Below are 22,007 nucleotides of genomic sequence, written 5' to 3'. Positions count from 1 at the left end.
CGTTAATTATTGTAAACTGTAATCTAATTGTGATGTTAAATAAATAAAATGAAATAGAAAACTTGAATAATAAACTCCTTTTCTCGTGTTACTTTAAATGTATACTTTCACTGGTATCGCTGAAGTAGTTACCAATCAGCGAAATCAAAGGTAAAGTATATCTGTGATTCTACGCATCAAAAATCAATTTCGTTCTATTTTATCCCTGCAGCCGGCATCGGTCGCTGAAACTGGAAATCTGGTGGTTCTCGGGTGATATCAGGCTCAAATCTTCCTCTCTGGCGGTCAAATGAAAATCTTTGGAATAAACTGATATCTTCAATTTATTCTATTGAAAAAAAGTATGATAGACTTAACATTTGCGCGATAAGACCTAAAATTACCGAGAAAAGCTCAATAGCGAAAGAACAGTTAGACGGCATTTTAAATCAACACTTGAAGGTTATCTGTAAGTTCCACTGCCGTGTATTTTTTTGAACTAACTACATCCTGACAGCTGGCTTATCTTAGGTTATTCTCCCTGTGATTTGATAAAGATATTAGTTAAAAAATTATCAGGTTTTAAACTCATATTAACATGGTACGGAAGCGTTACAAGGTCGAGCTAAATCATGTGCGACAGCGGGTTGTACCCGTTTAAAATTTTTTAACCTTCAGTGAAGTCTGATGTCACTATATCTTAAAACTAACATTTCGTTCAATCCCTGGGTTTCGGTGTTTTTTTCCTCCAAGACATTTCAAAACTTTCTTTCTTTCCATCCGGAATGTGCAATTTCCAACCAATTTCTGTTCTAGCCGATTAATCGATTTCCTATTAAACACCTCTTTGATTATAAACTGTGTATTGTGTTTGGTAACAGAAGTGACTTACATTTGAGCGAAAGTTTCAGAACAGATTGAAACATTCTGTTTAACCAACAAAAAAAATTAATTTATTTACCTCAATATCCAATTCTTGCACAGTCTAAATTCCTATTTTTCCCCATCAAAACAACCATGTTCAATTAAATATGAATTATTGTTTTTGTATACCTGTACGTTTCGCTAGTTTAACTCAAACATATGCGCTCGACCAGTTGAAAAGTGGAAAATAACTAGTGCCATTATGAAAGCACACCTAACCAGATAAGCTTTATTTCTTCGACTTAAGTAAAGGAATTGTGGCGAATAATTTCGCAAATAAAGTAAGTATTGAAAGGAAATTCTTATTGGTTATCATGAGAATAAAAGAATCAGTCAAATCAAGTAATTTTTTTTAACCAGCATTGTTATAAAAATAATCCCTCTGCACGTTAATGAAGATCCGGTAGCATCTATTGAAGAGCAAGTAATCGCAGCCAGAATCATTTAACGGGAAGAATAAACAGTGGATTATCCAAGACACATGAGTGATCGGCCTTGACTGTTATACAAAGACCTGCATCAGAAAATAACAAGATTTTAATCTTTGATTTGCTTTTACGAGTACCTCCAGAAAGGGCCAACGGATTTCGAAATTGAATTGATTGATCAATAATATTGACACTTTTTAGTTGTATTCATAAATTCGTGTTGCCAACATTTATATATTATTTAAATTCATTTTGAACAATGACCAGAAGATTCGAAAACCATTTGACATCCATTTCTATCGGATGACAGAAACAAGTCGGGTTTCCTATTTTAGATAACGTTTCCGTCAAAAAGAAAAAAAAGACATGTTTCTAGCCTGCAGTTTAGAAAAACTGCTTCATAATACCGAGATTTCATGATTAACGATAAAAAATTTAAGTTGACTGGGAACATTTACAATACAAAGGCAAGGACGTCGTTAATTAGGAAGCTTCAATACACCCGCGCCTCGTCTTGGCAATCTCTTTGTGCACGATTTCTTTTTCATAGTGAAATAAATGGTTGTTTGATGATCTGAAAAGTATTCTTAGTTTACAACGTTTACAATCTCTCTAAACTAATTCGTTGTCTATATCAGTTATTTTCACAACCAGCTGTAAACAAAGTAACTTTAAAGTATAAGGCCAAATTAAATAAATCTAACGTTTTTTTCGACTTTAATTAATTTTAATGCATTGAAAAGGATGGATAACCTTTGTAATTCTCTTCTTATCAGGCGGGCCTCTATAAACAAAGATGTTTTGAACTCTGGGGAAAGTCTTGTTATGTTCACCAACCGAAAAATAAACTCTCTTTTGTTCATTTAAAAATAATTCGTTAATCATTTTGTCCAGCCATTTTTAAGTCATTACTGCCTTCTTGACAGAATGGAATCCGCTTTAAATGAAAGAAACATAACTTGTTATTCTCATACTTTCCGGAGGATTTTTTTTTAAAATAAACCAGGCAGGTGACATGAAATTTACTAAAGACTTTAAAGCAGAGAATATATTTGGGTTTTTTCGCACCAGAAACGTGACAAATGAAAACTTATTTATTATTTTATAGTTCACATGAAAGCTCATTTTTAAAGTCATTGTTAAATCTTCAATCGAGAGGGGAAGGAACTTACCAGTGATCTCCTTTGTCCTCCTTCAGTTTTAAATTGATGCGAATGTTGCACGGAGACAAAACACGAGGTTGGCGTCGATAAAGGACCACTTCCTTGTCAGTGCCGTTTAAGGATGAAGGCAATTTTTGTGATGCTCTTGATGTTAAAAGCTGTGAGGTAAGTTCACCTAGAACATTGGGAAACGATTTATGGTCGTACTTCAAGTGATGTGAGTCAATGTTTACATGCGCTCCAGTCTCAATGCACTGGAATTATTCGCACGGTGAGCATTCCAAGAGGATTCTTGGATTCAGGTCTAGTTCATAAAGCGAAACGAAAAGGCGACCGTGTTGTTGGTATAGTTGATAGAATACCCCGTAGAGTCGAAAAAAGTCTATGATACTTTGATTCGGGTGAGGTGTTCCACTTGAGAATTAGATCAACTGATACAAAAACGTTATTGAACCTTGGGAAACAGCTCACGGCAGAGAGATTTCAGCGCCATAGTTGCTTTGAAAAAACAACCGCAAGACGTTAAACAAAAGAGGAGATATTTAATGAAAATCTACAGTCGTACGGGGCTTAAGCTCTGATATAAGAAAACCCCTATGACCCTAAATTAGCAATAAAATAATGAAATTATTGAAAGGCAACCTCGGAATTACATTTGTTTAGGCTTGCTAAGAGAAAATGACACTTAAGATTTTTACGGCGTCCGGTTATAAATCAAAATGCAGATATCATTCGAGTAGAGACCATTTCAACTGAGCCATTTTTTCCATATGTTAAACATACTTCAGAATAACTAAGTGAACAATCGACCTGTCAGGCGAAACATGAATGTTTCTAAAATGTAAGGTAAAGTTGTTTATTTTGGCTACATAAAAACATTTTCAGAGAAAGGTAAAGTCAGTTTTATGAATTATGAAAGGGTTCTGGTCTACCAAAGCTGATTTGTGTAACATGTAACCGAAACAACAATAAAACCGTAGAAATAAAAATTTTCGTGCTCTTGAGTTCTTTAGGCATCTTGATTGTCCCTTCAGACGAGCTCTTAGTATCAGGTGCACGATTTAAAATTCTCTCACGAATTTCCAAATTGTCTTGGGCGACTTTAACATTCCTATCGTTATTTGATCATCCAAAATGTTATCATGCGAAATGATTTACAAAGTGAAATAAAATGTGATTTGCAGTTTTTAAGACCAAGTCAGTGTGGTAACGCGTGATCGGCAAGGCATCTAAGATTATGACCGCTCTCTGAAAATTCAGGTGTTTCCCCAAGTTTGTTTCCAATCTCTATGCAGCTTGCGTACAGCAAATTGGTTTCTACGTCATGATAAACATAAGAGACTTAAACTGGAGCAGGATTACCGCCCATGTAATATAACCCATTAATTAGTTGGATGCTTCTAGTTAGGGCGCGCAACGCACGTTATTGTTTACGTGGGCGAAGACGAAGAATAGATAAAAGGAAATTAAAATAGTCATTTTACGTAAGAATCTGTGGGCAGACATTTCCTCCCATTGTAAAAAAGATAACCTGCCCACTCTGCACTGAGCGTATTTTCAAAGAACTTTTGAAATATGTTGACATATGCTGTTGCTATTTCAGTGTGAAAACTCTGCCTGAATTTAAATCCAGCAAAGAACCAGATAACAAGGCACGTGCAGATGACGTAACTGATGACATTACTTTGGAATATCGTCCTGAGATATTAAGGGAAAATTTGATCAAATTATTCAACTTGACCGCACAGGACTTAGAACTAAGGTACGGAGTATTCTAATGTGTATGGGTGCGTAAGTGTGTGTGGGTGTGGGAGGGGGGGAGGGGAGGGGAGGGAGAGAGAGTAGGCCATTTGTGTGGGACAATAGGAAATGAGCCGAATAACCCAAAGTCAGTGTAGTATCAGCCGAAGCCAGAGCTAATTATGGCTCTTGCGGAACCCCCCCCCCCACCCCCTAAGTTCTTTTCCAGTTTCTTTATCAATGACACGATCACGCTGAAAATTTACATTCGTCCTGTTAGCCATCACAGATAACCACAGAACTTTTTCAGTCACGCGGTGAAAAATTATGTAAATTTATTTCAACAAAAGTAAATATTAACACAAGAAAAGCGGTTATAACCCGCGGGACTGATTAAGAGAATATCAACTGATATTCTCCTGGACTGACTTAGTGTGCCAACATGGCCGCCATTTTTTTGTTTAGGTTACCAATATGGATGCCCTTACGTTACGTGAAAACGATCTATTATATTCCTGGAAAGATTGCCATTGTCCATTTCTACTCTCAGTTGGAGAGAGGAGAGAGGCTCCTTCGACCGTTGACATAGGCTCTGACTCTTGCCTGAAAACACAACAAAATGATTTCTTCAGGGTTAGATTATGGAGCCTTTGATTTTGTCTCTCGATTTATCGGTTTCGAATATGGACAAAAGAGGCAGGGATAATTTTTTTGCACCTATCTGGCATATCTTGCCAAAGTACACAAAATACCCTGGTTGTGTAGTATTCTATAAGGGATTAACATAAAGTTAGTGTGACGAGGGATTGGCCAGATTCACTTGTGGGATGCAGGATGAAAGACAATTTTAGGGCGGAACGCGGTTTAAAGTACAGCGAGATTGGAAGCCCTATTTTTGATCCCTATTATCAGTTCTAAGCTTGTAGGAAGATTGATTTTTAATTAGCTGTCGGTATATCTCGAAACATCACCTGACATAAAACTTTCTTTATCTTTTTTCCGAGTAGTAGATGATATTATGTACTATGAACAAGTTTTATAGTAAAAAAGAGCAAAAATTTCCTTTAACACTTTGTGTAATCCGGTTACAGACTGCGAACGGTTTTAACATTTCGGGCAAACTTTGTATAAAGTATTTATACGGTTATGATGTAACCCCCAAATTTGTGTTTTGCTTCTTTTTTCGATTTGTATTCTTTTATCCTGTTAAATCTGTTACACTTTCCACTCTGAGACAGAAATTTTACTCTTTCTTCTCTCTTGACAAGCCTGGCCTCTTCCAAACGGTTTGAAAATAATCGAATTTTGTTTTTATATTCCTAGTTATGAAACAATTTGGCCAGGGGGTCGTAGCACGATAACGCTAAAAAGGAAATCTGGTGACAAGAAGTTACTGGATGTACCCCAGGTTACAACTGGTGAGAAGAGTGACCAAAAAAGCGCGACACAGAGCAGGTAAAAAGCAGTGCATCATTGACTTTAAGGAACAGATTTGTCCAGGCATATTTCTTGCGTTAAATGGAGGCTACTTTGTTGATTATCCTTCAAACATCTTTGCAACGCGTGGAACAAAACGTTACGAACAGCTTACCGTTTACGTTACGAACAGCTTACCGTTTACTGCGTTGCTCATTTTTCACTGTTCTACACCATGGCTTTATGGACAAATGAATATGTTCCTAGTTCTGTAAGCAGCATTCGTCTTGAATTAAATTTGAAACAGACTTTTATCGTATTGGACATGAGGCCGAAAATTGGGCGATATTATTTGGGGAATATTTTTTTTTAGCCAGGGCATATCTAGTCACGTGACCCTTTTAAACCAATCGCGTGCGAGCAAAATCATTTTATAGCTCACTAAGATACGTATTAGGGAAGCCAAGAGTTACATCGACGGGTGTAACCTGAAGTTGACTACCATCTCGTCCAAGACAACTGGGAATTTTCCTCAGTCGTTTCATGGTATGGAAACCGGGGTAAGGTCTGGCGCTAATGAGTTACGTGGCTCAAAATGAATTGGAATTAATATGGGTCCACACTATCATTCCTAGGCAATGCTCGTGAGATTCTCGTGAATAACATTTGTATCAATTTCTTTCTTGAAATCACTAGAGGTACAACTCAAAAGCTACAAGCTAAGCGAGTGATAATTCCACCAGACGAACGAAAACAGCTCCCTTCCTCCAGTAAGGCCCAGAAATCACCACACTCAGCTGCTTGTAAAGTGTCTTGTAAAGGATTTTGCACCTGGTCTTGTTCAGGGACTTTGATAGGTCCGCATCACGTACTAACTAGCGCGCATTGTATCGACGGAGTGGATGTCGCTACTCTTCAGGTTGGGTTTCTGGAGAGAAATGGCCGGCTACAGTGGTACGATGTGATGAAAGCGTCCATGCCACTACGATGGAAAATTACTAAGAAAAAATATGATTATGCCGTGCTTAAACTCAAAGGTCGGGCAAATCGTCGATCGTACGTCAGTGTCGTATCCGTGTCCCTGCCCAAAAACTCGTTGATATCGATCACAGGTAAGCTAGGCGCTAGTAAGTATCGATCTTACTTCAGTGTCCTTCCATACCCTTACCCAAAGGAATGCTGAAAAAAAGTCCAGGTGACCTGGACGCTAATTGCTATAATTTCGTACGGGAAACTTCAGGTCGCCAATGTCACTGTACCTGAGCGGTAGAAAAGCAACTCATTGAAAACATTTTGAGCCGGTTATTTAAACAAAGTTTAGCCGTTGTTTAACAAAAACCATCTTCAATTTAGCCGAAACTTTTGTCTAAACATTTATTTACAATGTCCAGATGGCCTGAAGCCCACTGCTTGCATAAAACCGCGGTTCGGTTTACAGGCCTCATGTAAATATAACCGGCCCTTTGGGTTTAACACTTGTAAATATTCCCAAATTCTATATGGAAACTGCCCGGACCCACTTAATAAATCAGTTAATCAGTTATTTATCTGCACGTCATTAAACATTTTTGGTCATTTTTAAATGTTTGATACGGTGACCATAATTTTCGAAAAACAAAGAAGCACGAGCAAAAATCCACTTTTTTTTTCACATCGTACTTCCTAAATTGAATTTTTCATGTTTTTTTATTCGTAAGGATTTCCCGGTGACAAATCTCCTAGCAGTCTTTGGATCTCCAAATGTCGTGCAATCTTAGTGAGTAGCGGTCAGATTTGGAATAACTGTGACGTGGTGAGAGGGAGTTCGGGGTCAGGTGTTTTAGTAAAGGACAACAGCGGAGGGATAACTCGCACGGTTGTTGTCGGTGTACTGTCTGGCGAACAATCTGTACGAATTCGAGGACGTGTCAAGAGATTTAATGTAGCTGTTCATCTAACAGGGTCTAAGCTATCTCAGATTAATGAATGGATAAATAAATAAAGCCTATTTTAAAGCTTGAGAAGGAGAAATTAAAAGCATTTAAAGGAGTAATTGTCCTGTTCCGTGATTTAATTTTTTAATTATACCAATCCTCCCTTCGTATAACGAGATTATCACTGAATAACTTCAACCACAGGCAGCCCAAGCTCCAGCTATGAGATGATCATCTTGCGCAGCATGAGTCATGTCAAAAATATAAGACCTTGTATGGGAATGTGTACAACCGCTCTTAGGAATAAAAAAAATACATTCAAATTCTCAATAAATACCTCACCTTACTTTCACAGTGTATTAATTGTTTTGTGACTGCTTACTTTGTTGCAACGAGGCCATTTTGGCGAGTTGGCGGTCACAAAAAAGGCAATGCATGAAATGCACTTTGAAAGTAAGGCGAGGCATTTGATGAGAGTTTGACTGTATTTTTTTATTCCTAAGAACGGTCGTAAATATTCCCATACAAACTCTTATATTTTCGCCATTTCGCCAGTTAAAATTCCAAAAGACGTTCGATGGCTTTTTCAAGACTGTTTGTTTGTTGGTGATGTTGTAACACTGAAATTGAGCATTCTGCCACGGAAGCAAGAAGTCAAAATAATCATGGTAATAAACCAAATTTTTTTATATCTCGCTTACTTTTATTTTGTCAAACAAGCTAAGAATCTTCTACCACTGCCGTAACAGCGCCCTTGTTGTTGCAATGGCTCTTAATCTCCTTGTCAATAAATTTCCTACCTCCGGAAAACATTGAATTTTGTTCACTCTCCCATCCTCCAAATTATTAAGTTAGCCTTCTTCCTTCCATATTTGCTAGGTTAAGAAACGTGACTATAAGCGAGACAGTCAAACCAAGCTCATGTGCCGTTGGTCATGCAACGTGTCTGGCAAAAGCAAAAAATATTACGACAATCGATTTCAGCTCTCTTTCTTCTGAAGTTCGTGTGTATGGGTCGACGTCGCTTCTCTGTGTTCCTGACATAGGTTATTAACCTGGTAGTATTTCTGTGTAGGGAAAAAAACCGTGCTCGAGGTCTTAAGCGCGGCCTGATGCTGTAGGACCGTACACAAGACAAATAACTTATTCATGATTTTATTTTTCTGCTGGTTCGTTTTCTTCCGCTTTTCCGCGATTGGCGTTGACATTCCGCGGGTATCTGGAAGGAGCGAACTTTATCAATGGTCTGGGGAGGGATGGGACGGTAAGGCTCGCAAATCTCCCATCCTTTCCTACGCTCGTCATAAACTTGATATCTGGCGCGATAAACAATAGACTTGAAATGCGACATCAATAGCAAATATTTCTCACTTTTAAATAGCTTCTTTTTATTGAATCTCAAGATATGTTTTTCACAAGATTAGAAATGGTACAAAAAGATCTCATCTCCAGAATTTTTCCATACAATGTTCAAATCTGCATCTCGCAGGATTTATTAAATCGCGTATAACTTTCAAACATTTTAAAAATCTTCCTTATAAAACTAAGGCAATCTTTCCACACTCAGAACTTCGTACGAAAAACAGTATATCGCATCAGGCCGCATCTCAATATTCTGATAGTTATTTAGTGATAACTGCAATTCAAATGGAAAATAAAAGAAATTTAAAAGGCTCTGAACAATTCTTACTCAACAACACAATATCTGGGAAACACACCATAAAGTGCTAGTAAGCTCCCACGGCTGCAGGGTTTATTCTAGTGCGCGGCTTTGAGGAAGATTACCGCATAAAATTTGCGTTTATGGGCCAGTAAGACGCAAAAGGTTGCGTCCAAGAAAAAGGCTCTTTCCGGGTACTTTTTTAAATTATCTGTTCAAAAATATAACTTACATCAGGATTAATATAACAGCTCATATTTAAATTCTTTTCACACCTCATAGCCTCTTCATGTCTCAATTGCTTATCTCTTCTTTGTTTCCTCACGGAAAAGACTCTTGAGGCGAATTTGAAGACCTCTTTGGGTAGCCCCCTTTTTTAGGCCCCTATCACGAGAAAGGGCCCAACAAAACCTGAACGGGCCCACTGAGCCTTCTTCTAGAATAAAGCTTGCAGCTGTCACACTTTACGGCTTCTAAAAGCCATTTAACCACCTTGGCGTGGCTCCCTGAGCTGCATTTTGTTACAGCATAACCAAATGGCCAAAATAGCGATGACATAGTCATCATTAATTTCATTGCAAAAGCGAATGGCGAAAAGGGTCTTTCTTTTGCAGAGCAAAATCATTCTTGGTCTTCGTTTAACATCAAACTTTGGAAAATCAGAAACCTTTTATGCTTCGGTAGGCAAAAGTGAAACGAGGAGGAAATGGTAGAATAATCTTTACTGGAATGCAAAATCAACGATCAGGTCTCCGGTAAGCGATAAGAAGCTCGACTGGAAACGTTTTGACTGGTATACAAAATCAACAATCGGATTTCTGGTAGGCGACGACACTTAGGTTTTCTCGCAGTAAAATACAGTTTGGTTTGCTGTTGGCTAGTTTCTTCTTGAGTCACGGCAACGCTTTTTGTCGAGTACATACTGAACAGTTTTTCCACGGAAACCTAATCATCTTTACATGTCCAGTTAAGACTGTTGTCACCGTATACCCTCTCTTTCCCCCCACCCGCCGTGATTGATGATTTTCATCAAGGTTCTCGGTCCCTGCTTTTCTACCAAGAGGTAACTTCTTCAGATTTCTTTGGCGAAGGGACCCATTTCAGCGACAGATCCAACCTCACATCCAGCTTGTCATGTGACCTGAATGTCAGGTAGCCTTCGAGACACGTGATGTGAAAACCACGTGAAAATTTAAACCTGGGTACATTTCACTCCGGGCAATCTGCCGCATGTTATCCACCAGTCCCATTGAACAAACACGGACGAGACCAGCGGGCAGCCAAGGCGAACTGTCTTTTCCCAGTCACGCACTTCGTTTCCCATTCGGTAATACATTTTAAATGTCACCACTAGAGGATCCTACACGTTAAGAGAGTGAGAGAAAGAGGACATTCAGATTTTTGTGCGCAATTTCTTCATCCTGAATTCCAGTTTCCAGCCGTTCTCTGTTATTCTGTCGGATACGAACTTAAAACAACTCAAGGAAAAAAGAGTTTGAAAAAAAAATTTTTTTAAAAAATAGGCTGTCGGGAGCGAGGAGGGGGGGGGGGAGGGAGGGGTAAGGTATGTTTCTTGAAACCCTCACCCTATATCCGGCTGAAAGATTGATTGTTTTCCCACTTTAATCAGCCCTGATCCAAACAAACCTTCTTTGTTTGGGCTTCACCAAGTAAACTTCAATCAAACATTTACAACAAATAATGAAGTGGCATTGAGTAGAAATTAGTCCAGTGCAGAGTGTTTATCCACCCTGAACGTAACCAAAACCTGGGGAAGGGTGGCAGGGGCAGTCTACTAACTCACCCCTTTTGGATGAATAGGCCAGCTAGTATGTAAACTGAGTGCACTTTTGATTATATAGAAGATTATTAGAAATAGAGCACATACCAGTAACTTTTGTAGTCTAGACAACTGTACTACTTGTTCTAAAACACCTCCATTTTCACCCAGGAGTTCACCAGAGAGAAGGCGAACTTTGCTCATGACAGGCTGCAAACAAATCCAAAACAGAGATCCCTAATCACACCTTCAAATTTTGAAAATCATAACTACTTTTGAATCTACTGACAATCAGAGCTGGTTTACTCCTTGCATAAGGAGTTTGTCACTGGCTTTTTTCTATTACACATGGTGCTGTGTAAACTTAGGTATTAGGATTCCATATTGCTTCTGCAGATGCTTGAGTTCTGCTATGTCTGACTTATAAACCAATTATAGCACCTGAAAATCAGTGATTAATTAGTCAATGAATCAAAGGCCCAATCAAAAAGTCAATCAATCAATGTATCTGTCAATCAATCAATCTGTAATCCTATCACCTACTTAGTCAATCAATCAATGTATCTGTCAATCAATCAATCCATAATTCTATCACCCTATCACCCACTTAGTCAATCAATCAATGTATCTGTCAATCAATCAATCTATAATCCTATCACCTACTTAGTCAATCAACCAATCAATTAATCATGATTGATCAATTAACAACAAAAACTGTTCTAAGAAATGTTTGAGGTTCAAGAATAACACTGAGTTTGCAACTTACCGTGGGTACTTGTAGATCCATCACAACTTCTTGTAGTGGAGCAGTATTTGTATTATGAGCAGATATCTTAATTTCCATAACATTTGAAAACACAGGTCTGCATTCAAATGATATGACCAGTCCATCTTGGTCAATTGGTGGGATTTCATCTGGAAGATCTGAAGAAATTGTGAAACAAGAAAAATTCAAAAAGTGTGATACCACTTGAGGGGGGGGGGGGGGTATGGACAATAATCTCCTACTCCACAAGTGTTCTTATTGCCTACCTCTTCTTCCCCCCTTCCCCCCTCCCCCCCCTTTCCTCTGATACCTTTCCACTGACCCCTTTACCCTTCCTGTAACATATCCTCTAAAAACATTCCTCCAGTCTTCTGTTGTGCTTTCCATGTGTATGGAAAACCTACTAATTTTGACCTAAAATTCAATGAGAGTCTCCTTCACTGGAAAAATTTCCAAACAATTACCAGTAGTTCCATTAGCTCCAAGGTTCTGCAAGCAACATTTGTTGTTGCAAAGTGCAGAACCCAGGCTCTTGTAGGTCATACCAAATGCATGCAAGAAAAACATGCTTATCTTGTTCCATTTTATCCGATGAAAAAAAGAAAAAAAAATGGCTTTGTACTTTAACCAAAAGATTTTCTCTGTTTCACATGGAAATGGACAGCACCACTGTTACTCACAATGAGCCTGATTCCAGAGTTTCATTCGTTCCCCAAACTCCTCTGGCAGCAAATCTGGTACAATAGGATCAGTGAGTCGACAGTCTGCTACTGCATCACTCTCATGGCATGGTCTCTGGATCAGATTTCTGCTACTTGCACGGCTAACATCTGTTAAATACAAACAGAACAGAGCTCTTAGAAGTTCCAGGGTTCATTTCTTCATAGCAACTCAGATTGTTCTTTGTCCCACAATTGTGCCAAATTGATAAACATCTTTCTTTGAGAATTTAAGAGTCAAAATGTCTTACCGCGAGCAACATCCATAAGTATGAGCTCAATTCGCTCATTTCTTCTGATATGTCTCAGTAAATGTGTCGCATACAGGCCATTTGGCTGGTTTGGCTCTTCATATGCCTCCTGTTGGGAACAACTGATACAACAACCCAAGATAAAATGATTAGTTCTCCCCTTCTAAGTCAAAATAATAAGGTGTTGCTAATTCATAGACTCTCCCTCTCTATGGCATTATTTGTTATTGTGGCATTCATGAGAGGAGCTTGGGAAAGATTGGTGCCAGTCCCTTTATGTTTTCAAAATCAAATTAAAAAAGGATGTTAATGTATTTGAAATGGCACTATCCCTCTATAAAACTGTTTTAAACTTGCTCTCAAAGGTACTAATCTGAATCACTAATCACTAATCACCAAGTAAATCAATACAGGAGTTAAGGTTCTTTGTAAGAAGAGTTTCTGTGACAGTCATACTGCCTACTGCTACGCTACTGTCTAATCAGGAATATGCTTAGAATATATTCACCAATGAGTTGGCATTTCTTTAGATTCACACCAAAGTGGAAAACTAGTTATGACAGAAAGAAAGAGTTGGAATAACAAGTGGAAAAAGTAACTTTTCATAGACCTAGCATAACTATATCAATAAAGAAATCTTTCCATTTAAATGAAAGAATTCTCCAAAAGACAGTTACTCACCATGAATATGCAAAAATATTATTTCCTTTTGGTCCTCTTTTGCAATAGTGAACAGTGCCAGTTTTCTTTGGTAACCTGTTCATAGTAATGGGGCTGTTAAAACTTCACTCATTACTCCCAAGGTAAAATTTATTTATTTCGTGATTCTCTCTCCTAACTACAAAATATTTTCTTTTCAACACAAACACTTTACCCCAAACAACTTAACAGACAACTTAACAAAATCTTAAGGTTAAACATTTCTAGACAAAACAGTCACACTAACAACTTCTTACCGTATTCGACAAGAATCAATGATCAACAAGTTTAAGGCTGTATCACATGCTTGCATGGTTTCAAGAATCTCCTGAGCACGCAGACTGTCTTGACGATTATACTTCAGATTTGCATCAACTGGAAGAAGAAAGTTTTCTCCCCCATCCTCATATCCATGACCAGCATAGTAGAGTACTCCATAAACACCCTTGCCTTAAATCAAATGAGAATTGATTTGAAATGATAAACTTGCTATAAAGTTTAGTATTGTTACAGTGTTATAAAATAGCTTCTGGCTCTCAGCCACGGCTCTGAGTGCCAGATGCTATGATGGTACTTTGGTTATCATTTTACTATAACTGAGTTCTCCTAACGTAATTTGAAAAAGAAAAATGAAATAAAAAAGATTTTGATCCAAGACCATTACTCAATCTTAGTAGGCAATATGTTTTTCTTTTGCAGTTACATATAATTTCTGTTTTGCATCAACAAAATTTTTAAATTCTGTGATTTTTTTTAGCTCAATTGGTGGAGAGTTGTGACAGTGCTTTAGTGAGACTCCCATAATGATTGAAACCAGTTGAAAGTTACTCACCTAAGAGTCTGCAAAATGAAAGAACTGCAATCCTCATCTCACTCAGGGAAAGATTCACCAAAGCCACAACCTAATTAGAATAAAGAAATCTGCAGCTTAGTTTGATCTCAATTTTTTATCAATAAGTACTGGCAGTATTGACCAAAATGAGATACAAAGTCACTGTGGATTTGTGGGTAGTGTCAATAAATGGTGATGAGATGGATATGAAGATGATATCTGAGGTTATCTCAACCAGCGAAACAAGCTGGTGAAGAAGTAATTTATCAACCTTGTTCCTAGGCTACATGTACTTTCTTACATGCTTAGGAAAATACAGGTATTCTTTGTGCCACCTCTTATAAAACATAATTACTCTCAGTCAGTTAACAGTCAGTGTCAGCCAATTCACAGTCTGCAGTATAAGCAAATGTCATAAACCAAAGTTTTGGTAGCAGAAGCCATCAACCCCTTAATTAACTCCCAAGGGCAACCAAGAAAGAATTTCTCCTTACAATATCAAAACAATATCAAACAGTAAAGTAACGAGAATTAAGAAACATATCAATTTGGAGATTTTTTGTTGATCCAATACCAAATTCTCTAAACTAACACCAAGAATCATATGGTAGGCAGTGCTCTCCTGAATGGAGAGAGTTACTGTTAGTTTCAAGTGTCTTTCCCAGAGGCACAATTCATACCCACACCACATTATACATTGAAAGATGTTAACCATAGAGCTTTTATCATCTGGCATGTAGCAACAGGCAGGTTTTACGATATACAAATCAGTACAAAAATATCATTTAGCGAAAGAAAATCAATCAAAACCCATGACTAAGAGAGGTGCATGACTTGTACATTTTTAACAGTTCTGGGATAATTGCAATCCTAAATCATTGTTTAAAGAAACAATGTCACACATGAGCTAACTCTGACCTTAAATCCAAGAGTGAAAAGGACTTGTGCCACATCGTATGCATCTTTTTCAGCATAGAACAGCCCTTTTAGTTTCCCACACTCATACTGCTGGTTTCCAATGACAAGAGCAACTTTGTCTGATACCACTGGGGGAATGAAATATTGAATGATTAAGTCCACTTTTCATATGTTTCATTATGTAAAAATACAACAAACTCTTTAATAAGCCATAAAGGGGTTTTTAGAACATTGAAACACAAGACAGAGTGGTTATTGGATTAAAGGTTTATCAAATTTGAAAATGCTTATCAACCCTGCAAATAGTCATTTCTCTCCTGAACCAGCTATCACCCAGCTTAAATTGATAACTAGGTTACAAAACCTAAAAAAGATTTAAAACACAAAAGGGTTTTAAGTACAAATATATTTTGCAGTGTACTGCTGCCACACACCCAAATGAACCAAAGTAACAATACTTGGGAATAACATTTTGCACCACGTTAAATACACAAATATATTACTAACAGTAACTGGTCCAATGAAAAGACTTCTCTATTCACATTCTGCTTTTATTTCCTTTTGCAAATTTCATTCCATTATTTTTCCCACAGAAAGGAATCAATTACTCTTATGGCTCCTAACAACACTATAACAGCTGTTTTCAATTTATTAGTAAAATGACATGTCTCCAGTTATAATAAATGTTAAATTTTGTCATTTGAAATATTCACCTGGTCGTGGTGGACTTTCTGGAGCAGTACTTGGTTGTCTCATTGAACTTGGCTCTAACACAACATTTCCATCTTGAAGGTCAGATCCTTTATTTGAAACCAAAATTTTATCATAAATAATCAAACTTTTGTTCAAGAAACATAGTTCACATTTGACAAGGAGAACAACTCAGACTTCTTGAACATGGAAACCTTTACCTTCTGCATGCTTATTGATATGACAGATAATTACAGAAAAATACTGATGAATGAGGATAACATTGAGAGGCAATAATATCTTACCATTTTGTCGATCTGTTGCAGGATGGCGGACTTCATCCAAAACCACACCAAAAGCAACAAACAAAAACAAATAAACAAGAATAGAATTAGTCTCAGAGCCTTTTTTCTCTCTTTAGATGACTTCCCATTTAATTTTTTTCTGTACATTGCTTTCACTGTTCATGAAAGTGAGAGGGAGCCTATCATTAAATGTATCTAATATGTAGATTGCAGTTATACAATAAGAAAGATGTGAAACTTTAAGCTTAGTCATCTAATTGTGTTTCATCACCAAATCTTGTCTTTGGTTGACTTAGGTAACTTGAAATTATGAATCAAAAGCTTTAAAGAACTGGGCACCTTAGATTTCAGAGTCAAGGGCCTTCAAACAAGCATCTTGTGATTGTTCTAATGCAACAGCTTTGTATAAAACCATCCAAGTCATTATTTCAATACCTTGTGGTCTTGGTTCCAAAGCTAAAGGGGATCCATAATCAGAGAACATTGTGTGCTGAACATTTGCAATGATTTCTTGGTAAGGACGAGATCCTAAAACATTCAAAATAGTCTGTTACTTTACCCACTTAGTACAACAGCATACCACAAAATAATACTAAAAGCTTAATAAAAATAAAAAAAAAGAATCACTGGTCCTAATAAATTTAGGAGGAAGAGTTAAGAAGTTGGTTCAGTGTCACCCTTAAAACAGAGTTTCCAAAGACAAGCTTCACCAAATAAAGCTCACCTTCTATGGAAGTATAGTTAAGATGCAACTAACTTTATGGCTCCTGCATTTTCATCATATCTTCTTGCATAGTTACAAAGCCTATTCCCACCAACTCTACAGAGATGCAGGGGAGGGGGAAAGTTTAGAGGGTCAGTGGTATTGTTCTTTTAACCCTTCAACTCCTTGAAGTGATTAAAATGTAACTTCTCCCTATAATACTCAAACAATATCTAAGAAACAGGTAATAAGAATACTAAAAAACTATCCAGGTAGAAGTTGCGACCTTGATTAACATCTAGTTCTTGTAACTATTTTAGAAGGAAATGTGTAGCAGCTAGAGGGGAGAATTAACAATCAGATCTTGACAGTGAAAGGGTTAAAAGGAAAAATTCTTCAGTGGGTAGGAATCTTCAAAAAATAATTCAAACTTTAAAATACAGTCAAATAACTGCATTTCCAATAACACTTACTGCCATCATCCCCAACATAACATGCTGGCCTGGGTGGTGTTAAATTGTTATTGTACAGGTATTCATTCTCTTGAGGTGGGCGTGTTTCTTTCAAATCTAGACCACAGAATATGTTAAAAAACCTGTCAATTAATGACTGGCTTTGTTGAATGACACCTTAAAACTAGATCACTCTCATTTACATGTGTATATTAGTGTGTGAATTTTTTAGAGCAGTATAAAAAATTTGACAGTACTCAGGGTTTGAGCTAGGATTTGACTATTTAGGGTCAATTTGTCCCTTTAGATTATTTTTGGGGGGACATTTTCCATTTCTGAGGGTCGCTTAAGCATAGAAAAAAATTTCAAACTGAACTAAAATTTTCAACATTTAATGAAATAGCAACAAGTTACATTGTAAGGTGGCATGCTTCTTTTTATCTTTCTCTGTAAACTCTTAACTGTATGATTCTCTTACAACCAGCAGCTGATCATGGCCACTAAAATAATTAAGAAAGTGACTATTTGTAAAAGAACAAGATCAACAACTCTGTTGTGCTATTATCATTTTAACAATATCATATTTGTTCTTGCTTCCACATTTCATTGCAGATCCTTCTTAGTTAATTAACATCTTACATGCACATTTATAATAGCAGTATTTCACGATTTCAAAATTCTCCTGTTCTTTATAGCCCACTCTTCAAGGGCTAATGAAAAATCAAAGTCCACAGAAGGTGGCCCCTCGATGTCTATGGTCATAAGTACATCTAACCTGTTGGCTTTTACTCTGTTTCTCAATGCATTTTTAATCCTGTTTTGAGCACTGAAGCCTCTCTCACAACAATTTCGGGGGAAAAGCCGCAATTTTGAACATTTTGTCAAAGTATTCAGAATTGGATGAAACACTACTAAAGTGGTTTTGGGAGAAGAAGAGTCAGGATAAGTCTAAAAGTCTTACTTTGAATCACAATTTTGTAGTTTAAAAAAACAACGCTTTACTCAGCCGAGTTCTGTCAGATCGTGTTGCAATGTTTACACAAGCCGTGGGAATGACTGCTTCTGACTGGTCAGTTTCCGATGTTGTCAAAATGAGACAAAACAAATATCTAAATCTTGCTTCTCTTATCTTTCACAAAAATTGCTGTTAGCGTATTAATTCTGCGGCTAAAACCAAATTGTTTTATTGAAAAATTGTGCCGTTTATGGTCGAATTTATGTTGAATTTCAACTCTTGCAATTTTTTTGGGGGGCACAAATACTTCAGTAAAATTTGTCGCAAAAATCGCTCGCTTTTTTAGGGGACAAATTGACCCCTGAATCATTTTTGGACGGGACATTTTAAATTTTATTGCGGGATTGGCGCAATGGCGCGGCCTGGATCAAACCCTGAGTACAGTACTTAATGTAGTTATGTGGTCTTAATTCTATATTCTGCCTGAAGAAAACATTCAAAATCACAACTTTAAGGCTGGGTTGATGTGGGTAAACTAATTTCCCACATCAACAAAATGCTTTTAATGGCTACCTCCCATCTTTCTTAGTGAGGTTAACAAACTCTATGCTGCTCATCAAAAAAACTGAATGGCATAAATAAAAAACAAAATGACAATTACTTAGAAAAACTCTTGCTTTTGCAAAGTGTGATTAACTTATAATAATATAATAATAACAATAATAATTCATGATCATAGCTTATAACTTATTTAGTATCATCTGAAGTAAATACCTGTAGGTAAAATTAATCTTGCATGTACAGTGAGACATTAAGTAATGTTCTGTTAGGGCTGTTATGTAATATCAGTAACATATATATAGTGTTGTAAATAAAAAGCACTATTTGCTTGTCTTTGAATATAAATATAAATATTCTCTTAAATTCAATCAAGAGCAAAATTAACAAACCTCCAGTGGAATATGCTCCAAATAAGTTACCACCAATAGGAAAAGGTGCTTCAGGAGGGAGAGTGACATGCGTGGGCTGGTAATCTTTTCCGCTTGGATACTGTGATAACTCTAGAGTAAATAATATCAGTTGATATGTTTTAAATGGAACTATTTGTTATTAGATTTATTAAGTAACTGCCTCCAGCAGAAGGTAATATCACATCAACACTGTCCTAATTAGCTACCCAAGTCCCCCTTCTTCACTTGGGAATGCCAATCTTGACTCCATAAAAAGAAAAGTTCATGTCCCCAGGTGAGAAAGTGTATCTTAAAAATGAGAAGTCCCCTCACCGTTGTTTCAAACTCAATTCCTTGAACCCTGTAGTTAGATGAGACTGTCATTTTAAATAGGGCCTTACATTTATCAACAGTTTGCTATGTTCTGACGTTTTTTCAGGTTTGTTCTTTCATTACCAATCTGCCAATACCCACTGTAAGTTTGAACAATTTTTCCCTTTGTCATCATAATAAACAAACTGTTAGTAGTCTTCTCTGATTAGATAGAGCTGTTTCAATCAACAGTTTACAATGTTTTGACATTTTTCAGGTTTATTCTTTTGTTACCAATCTGCTGAGACCCACTGAAAGTTTGAACAATTTACTCCCATGTCATCAAAACAAACAAACTGCTGGTGGTCCGCTCTGATAGGATAGAGATGTTTGGTTTTTTTCTATGTTGATATCAAGAATAAGTTAGTTGATAAGAGAAGGTATAAATTATGGTTTGTCTATTTTTAAAATTGTTTGAATGATATTCACTGTTCTCCAAATTATATATACTTACCATAACTATACATATTGATATTTGACCAGAGGTTTTTGTAATAATTTCTGTCACAAGGTCTGAAATACTGAGCCTAAAAGTAAATTTTTGACCCCATCTTACAGCCTTTATCTATAAAGTGAGTTCAGTGTTGTTATTTTTGAAATTTTACAAACTAAATGTACCCAGACTGCAGGTGATGTTTGAACTGTTTTGAGTCCTTTACCACCAAGCACTTGCACCCACATTAGTGATATTACTGTATGACTAATAATAATAATAATAATTTAAAAGTACTGTAATCAGGTATGATGATTGTACTAGCTTTATAGATTGCTGATTGTTAAATGAAGACAGAGTATAGAAAGGAATGGAAGAGTGAGTGTCTCCTGACTGACCACTAAATGAATGCACAACAATGTTTGTTTCTTAAGTGCACAAACTGCGGTATATAACCCATACCAGCAATGATTGACGAGAGCACCAAATAAATAAAACAGCCAGGGCACTGGGAAAGAGGTTAGACGCACATTAGAAACAAACATCATCTGCAGCCTGGAAGACCAGTAACATGCCAATCAAGTGATTCAATGGGGGAGGGGAGGTGAGATCAACTGCCATTACGAGGAGACCCTTGACATCAGAAGGGAAATCAAGGAGGCTTTTCATATCCCACACCAATGTCGATTGTAATACAGAGTTAAGGACTATGAATTGTTGAAGACTGTGAGACAAGATCAAAAATCAAGAGGCTGCAAAAAATAATGAGTGGGAAACTACAACTTCCTTACTTATTTGTTCACCCCTTCTCTTAACCCTTTACCTCCTAAGAGTGACCAAGACAGAATTTTTCCTGACAATATCCATACAAAATCAGGCACACAAGTGATGAGAATAAGGAAAAATATCAATTAGGGGTTTATCATTTGATCATTTATCATTTGATCAATTACAAATTCTTATAACTAAAATTAAAGGAAATGTATGGAAGACAGTTTGGAGAATTACTTTATAAATCTTGGGAGTGAAAGGATTAAGAAGGATAATTTCGTCTACTGAGCCACCGTACCTTAATCGTTGAGAAATGTTTTTTTCACATGAAAGCTGCTATGAGCTTACTTAAAGATTGAAACTTTCGCTATTGTAAACTAGTCGATCTTTTAGCGGAAAATGGATCTGTACGCAAACAACTGAAGGTCAAGGCTCGAAAAGAAATCAATCAGGAGGTGTTTCTAAAGAAAAATTTCGTTTCAAGGCGATGACAATTTCCAGGAGAGAATTGAAGAAGCTGTTTGTATACAAACGGACGCAATCGAATGGAACCAAAAGGTTACATTCTTTCTACTGATCGAACGAAGCATCAAAAGCAATTGAGTAAAAAATAAAGGAGAGACAATTCAGTTATGCTCACGAAGTTTTATGTCCACGACTGGCTTTTTTTCATTTTCGTAATAGCTTCATACATGCCCATGCAGATCATATTAATAAATGCAAATTTACTGATTCTGGGCATGTTTTTGAGAAAACGCTCAAGCTATTTGATTAGATCTACCTGTAAATTCGACGGGTCTGAGAATGTTAACAGCATCGTCTCTTCCCATGCTTTTTAGAAGTTCAATCAGATGTGTAACTGTTTTGACTTCTCCATTTCTTTCCGAAGACATCCACCATTCGTACAACAGGGACACCGTCGGGTTCTTTTGTCGCTCAAAATTCCTCACGCTTTCGTAGTTATAATTCATTTTCCCAGCAAGAAATCTGAAATCTTTCATTGGATGTCTGGGATTTAGTTTCATACCAAGCTGTTCCAGTATATCCATGCTCAAACAATTCATAAGTGTACTGACTCGCTTCATCTTCTCGGAAGCCATGTTTTCTTCTCCTGAGTAGGGTAGGGTAGGGGCGTGCCTTTCGCGCGTCGAATACGTCAAACAGCACCCCGCTGGTCCGATACTGATA

At 37.0% G+C, this 22,007-nt stretch overlaps 2 protein-coding genes across 2 annotated transcripts; one reads left to right on the top strand and one right to left on the bottom strand.

Annotated features, from left to right (window-relative positions):
* The first annotated feature begins 2,375 nt into the window (after positions 1-2,375).
* On the top strand, positions 2,376-7,682 carry LOC113666457 (serine protease 23). Its single transcript, XM_027182247.2, has 5 exons — positions 2,376-2,659; positions 4,098-4,256; positions 5,558-5,689; positions 6,347-6,762; positions 7,348-7,682. The coding sequence occupies exons 1-5, from the start codon at positions 2,616-2,618 to the stop codon at positions 7,629-7,631; spliced, it is 1,035 nt and encodes a 344-aa protein (XP_027038048.2). The 5' UTR covers positions 2,376-2,615; the 3' UTR covers positions 7,632-7,682.
* A 1,244-nt stretch (positions 7,683-8,926) lies between these two features.
* Positions 8,927-21,949, bottom strand: LOC113666447 (mucosa-associated lymphoid tissue lymphoma translocation protein 1). Its single transcript, XM_027182237.2, has 15 exons — positions 21,601-21,949; positions 19,244-19,354; positions 17,360-17,455; positions 16,619-16,711; positions 16,184-16,213; positions 15,902-15,988; positions 15,189-15,316; positions 14,271-14,340; positions 13,696-13,888; positions 13,421-13,495; positions 12,740-12,861; positions 12,450-12,599; positions 11,770-11,927; positions 11,112-11,213; positions 8,927-10,583 (listed from the first exon to the last, which is right to left on the bottom strand). The coding sequence occupies exons 1-15, from the start codon at positions 21,917-21,919 to the stop codon at positions 10,416-10,418; spliced, it is 1,902 nt and encodes a 633-aa protein (XP_027038038.2). The 5' UTR covers positions 21,920-21,949; the 3' UTR covers positions 8,927-10,415.
* Between the last annotated feature and the right edge of the window lie 58 nt (positions 21,950-22,007).

Source organism: Pocillopora damicornis, chromosome 3, assembly GCF_964200805.1.
Source record: "Pocillopora damicornis chromosome 3, jaPocDami1.2, whole genome shotgun sequence".
NCBI lineage: Eukaryota > Metazoa > Cnidaria > Anthozoa > Scleractinia > Pocilloporidae > Pocillopora > Pocillopora damicornis.
Note: the sequence above shows the minus strand (reverse complement) of the source record. Positions and strands in the feature narration are given on the sequence as shown.

Bases quoted from the DNA above. Each gene is read 5' to 3' on its own strand.
- LOC113666457 (XM_027182247.2), top strand. From the start codon at position 2,616: ATGAAGGCAATTTTTGTGATGCTCTTGATGTTAAAAGCTGTGAG. The intron at 2,660-4,097 runs GTAAGTTCACCT...TTGCTATTTCAG, and splicing joins TTGATGTTAAAAGCTGTGAG to TGTGAAAACTCTGCCTGAAT. The intron at 6,763-7,347 runs GTAAGCTAGGCG...TTTATTCGTAAG, and splicing joins CTCGTTGATATCGATCACAG to GATTTCCCGGTGACAAATCT.
- LOC113666447 (XM_027182237.2), bottom strand. From the start codon at position 21,919: ATGGCTTCCGAGAAGATGAAGCGAGTCAGTACACTTATGAATTGTTTG. The intron at 15,989-16,183 runs GTAAGATATTAT...TTTCAAATAAAG, and splicing joins TGCAACAGATCGACAAAATG to GATCTGACCTTCAAGATGGA. The intron at 12,600-12,739 runs GTAAGACATTTT...TGTATTTAACAG, and splicing joins ACTTATGGATGTTGCTCGCG to ATGTTAGCCGTGCAAGTAGC.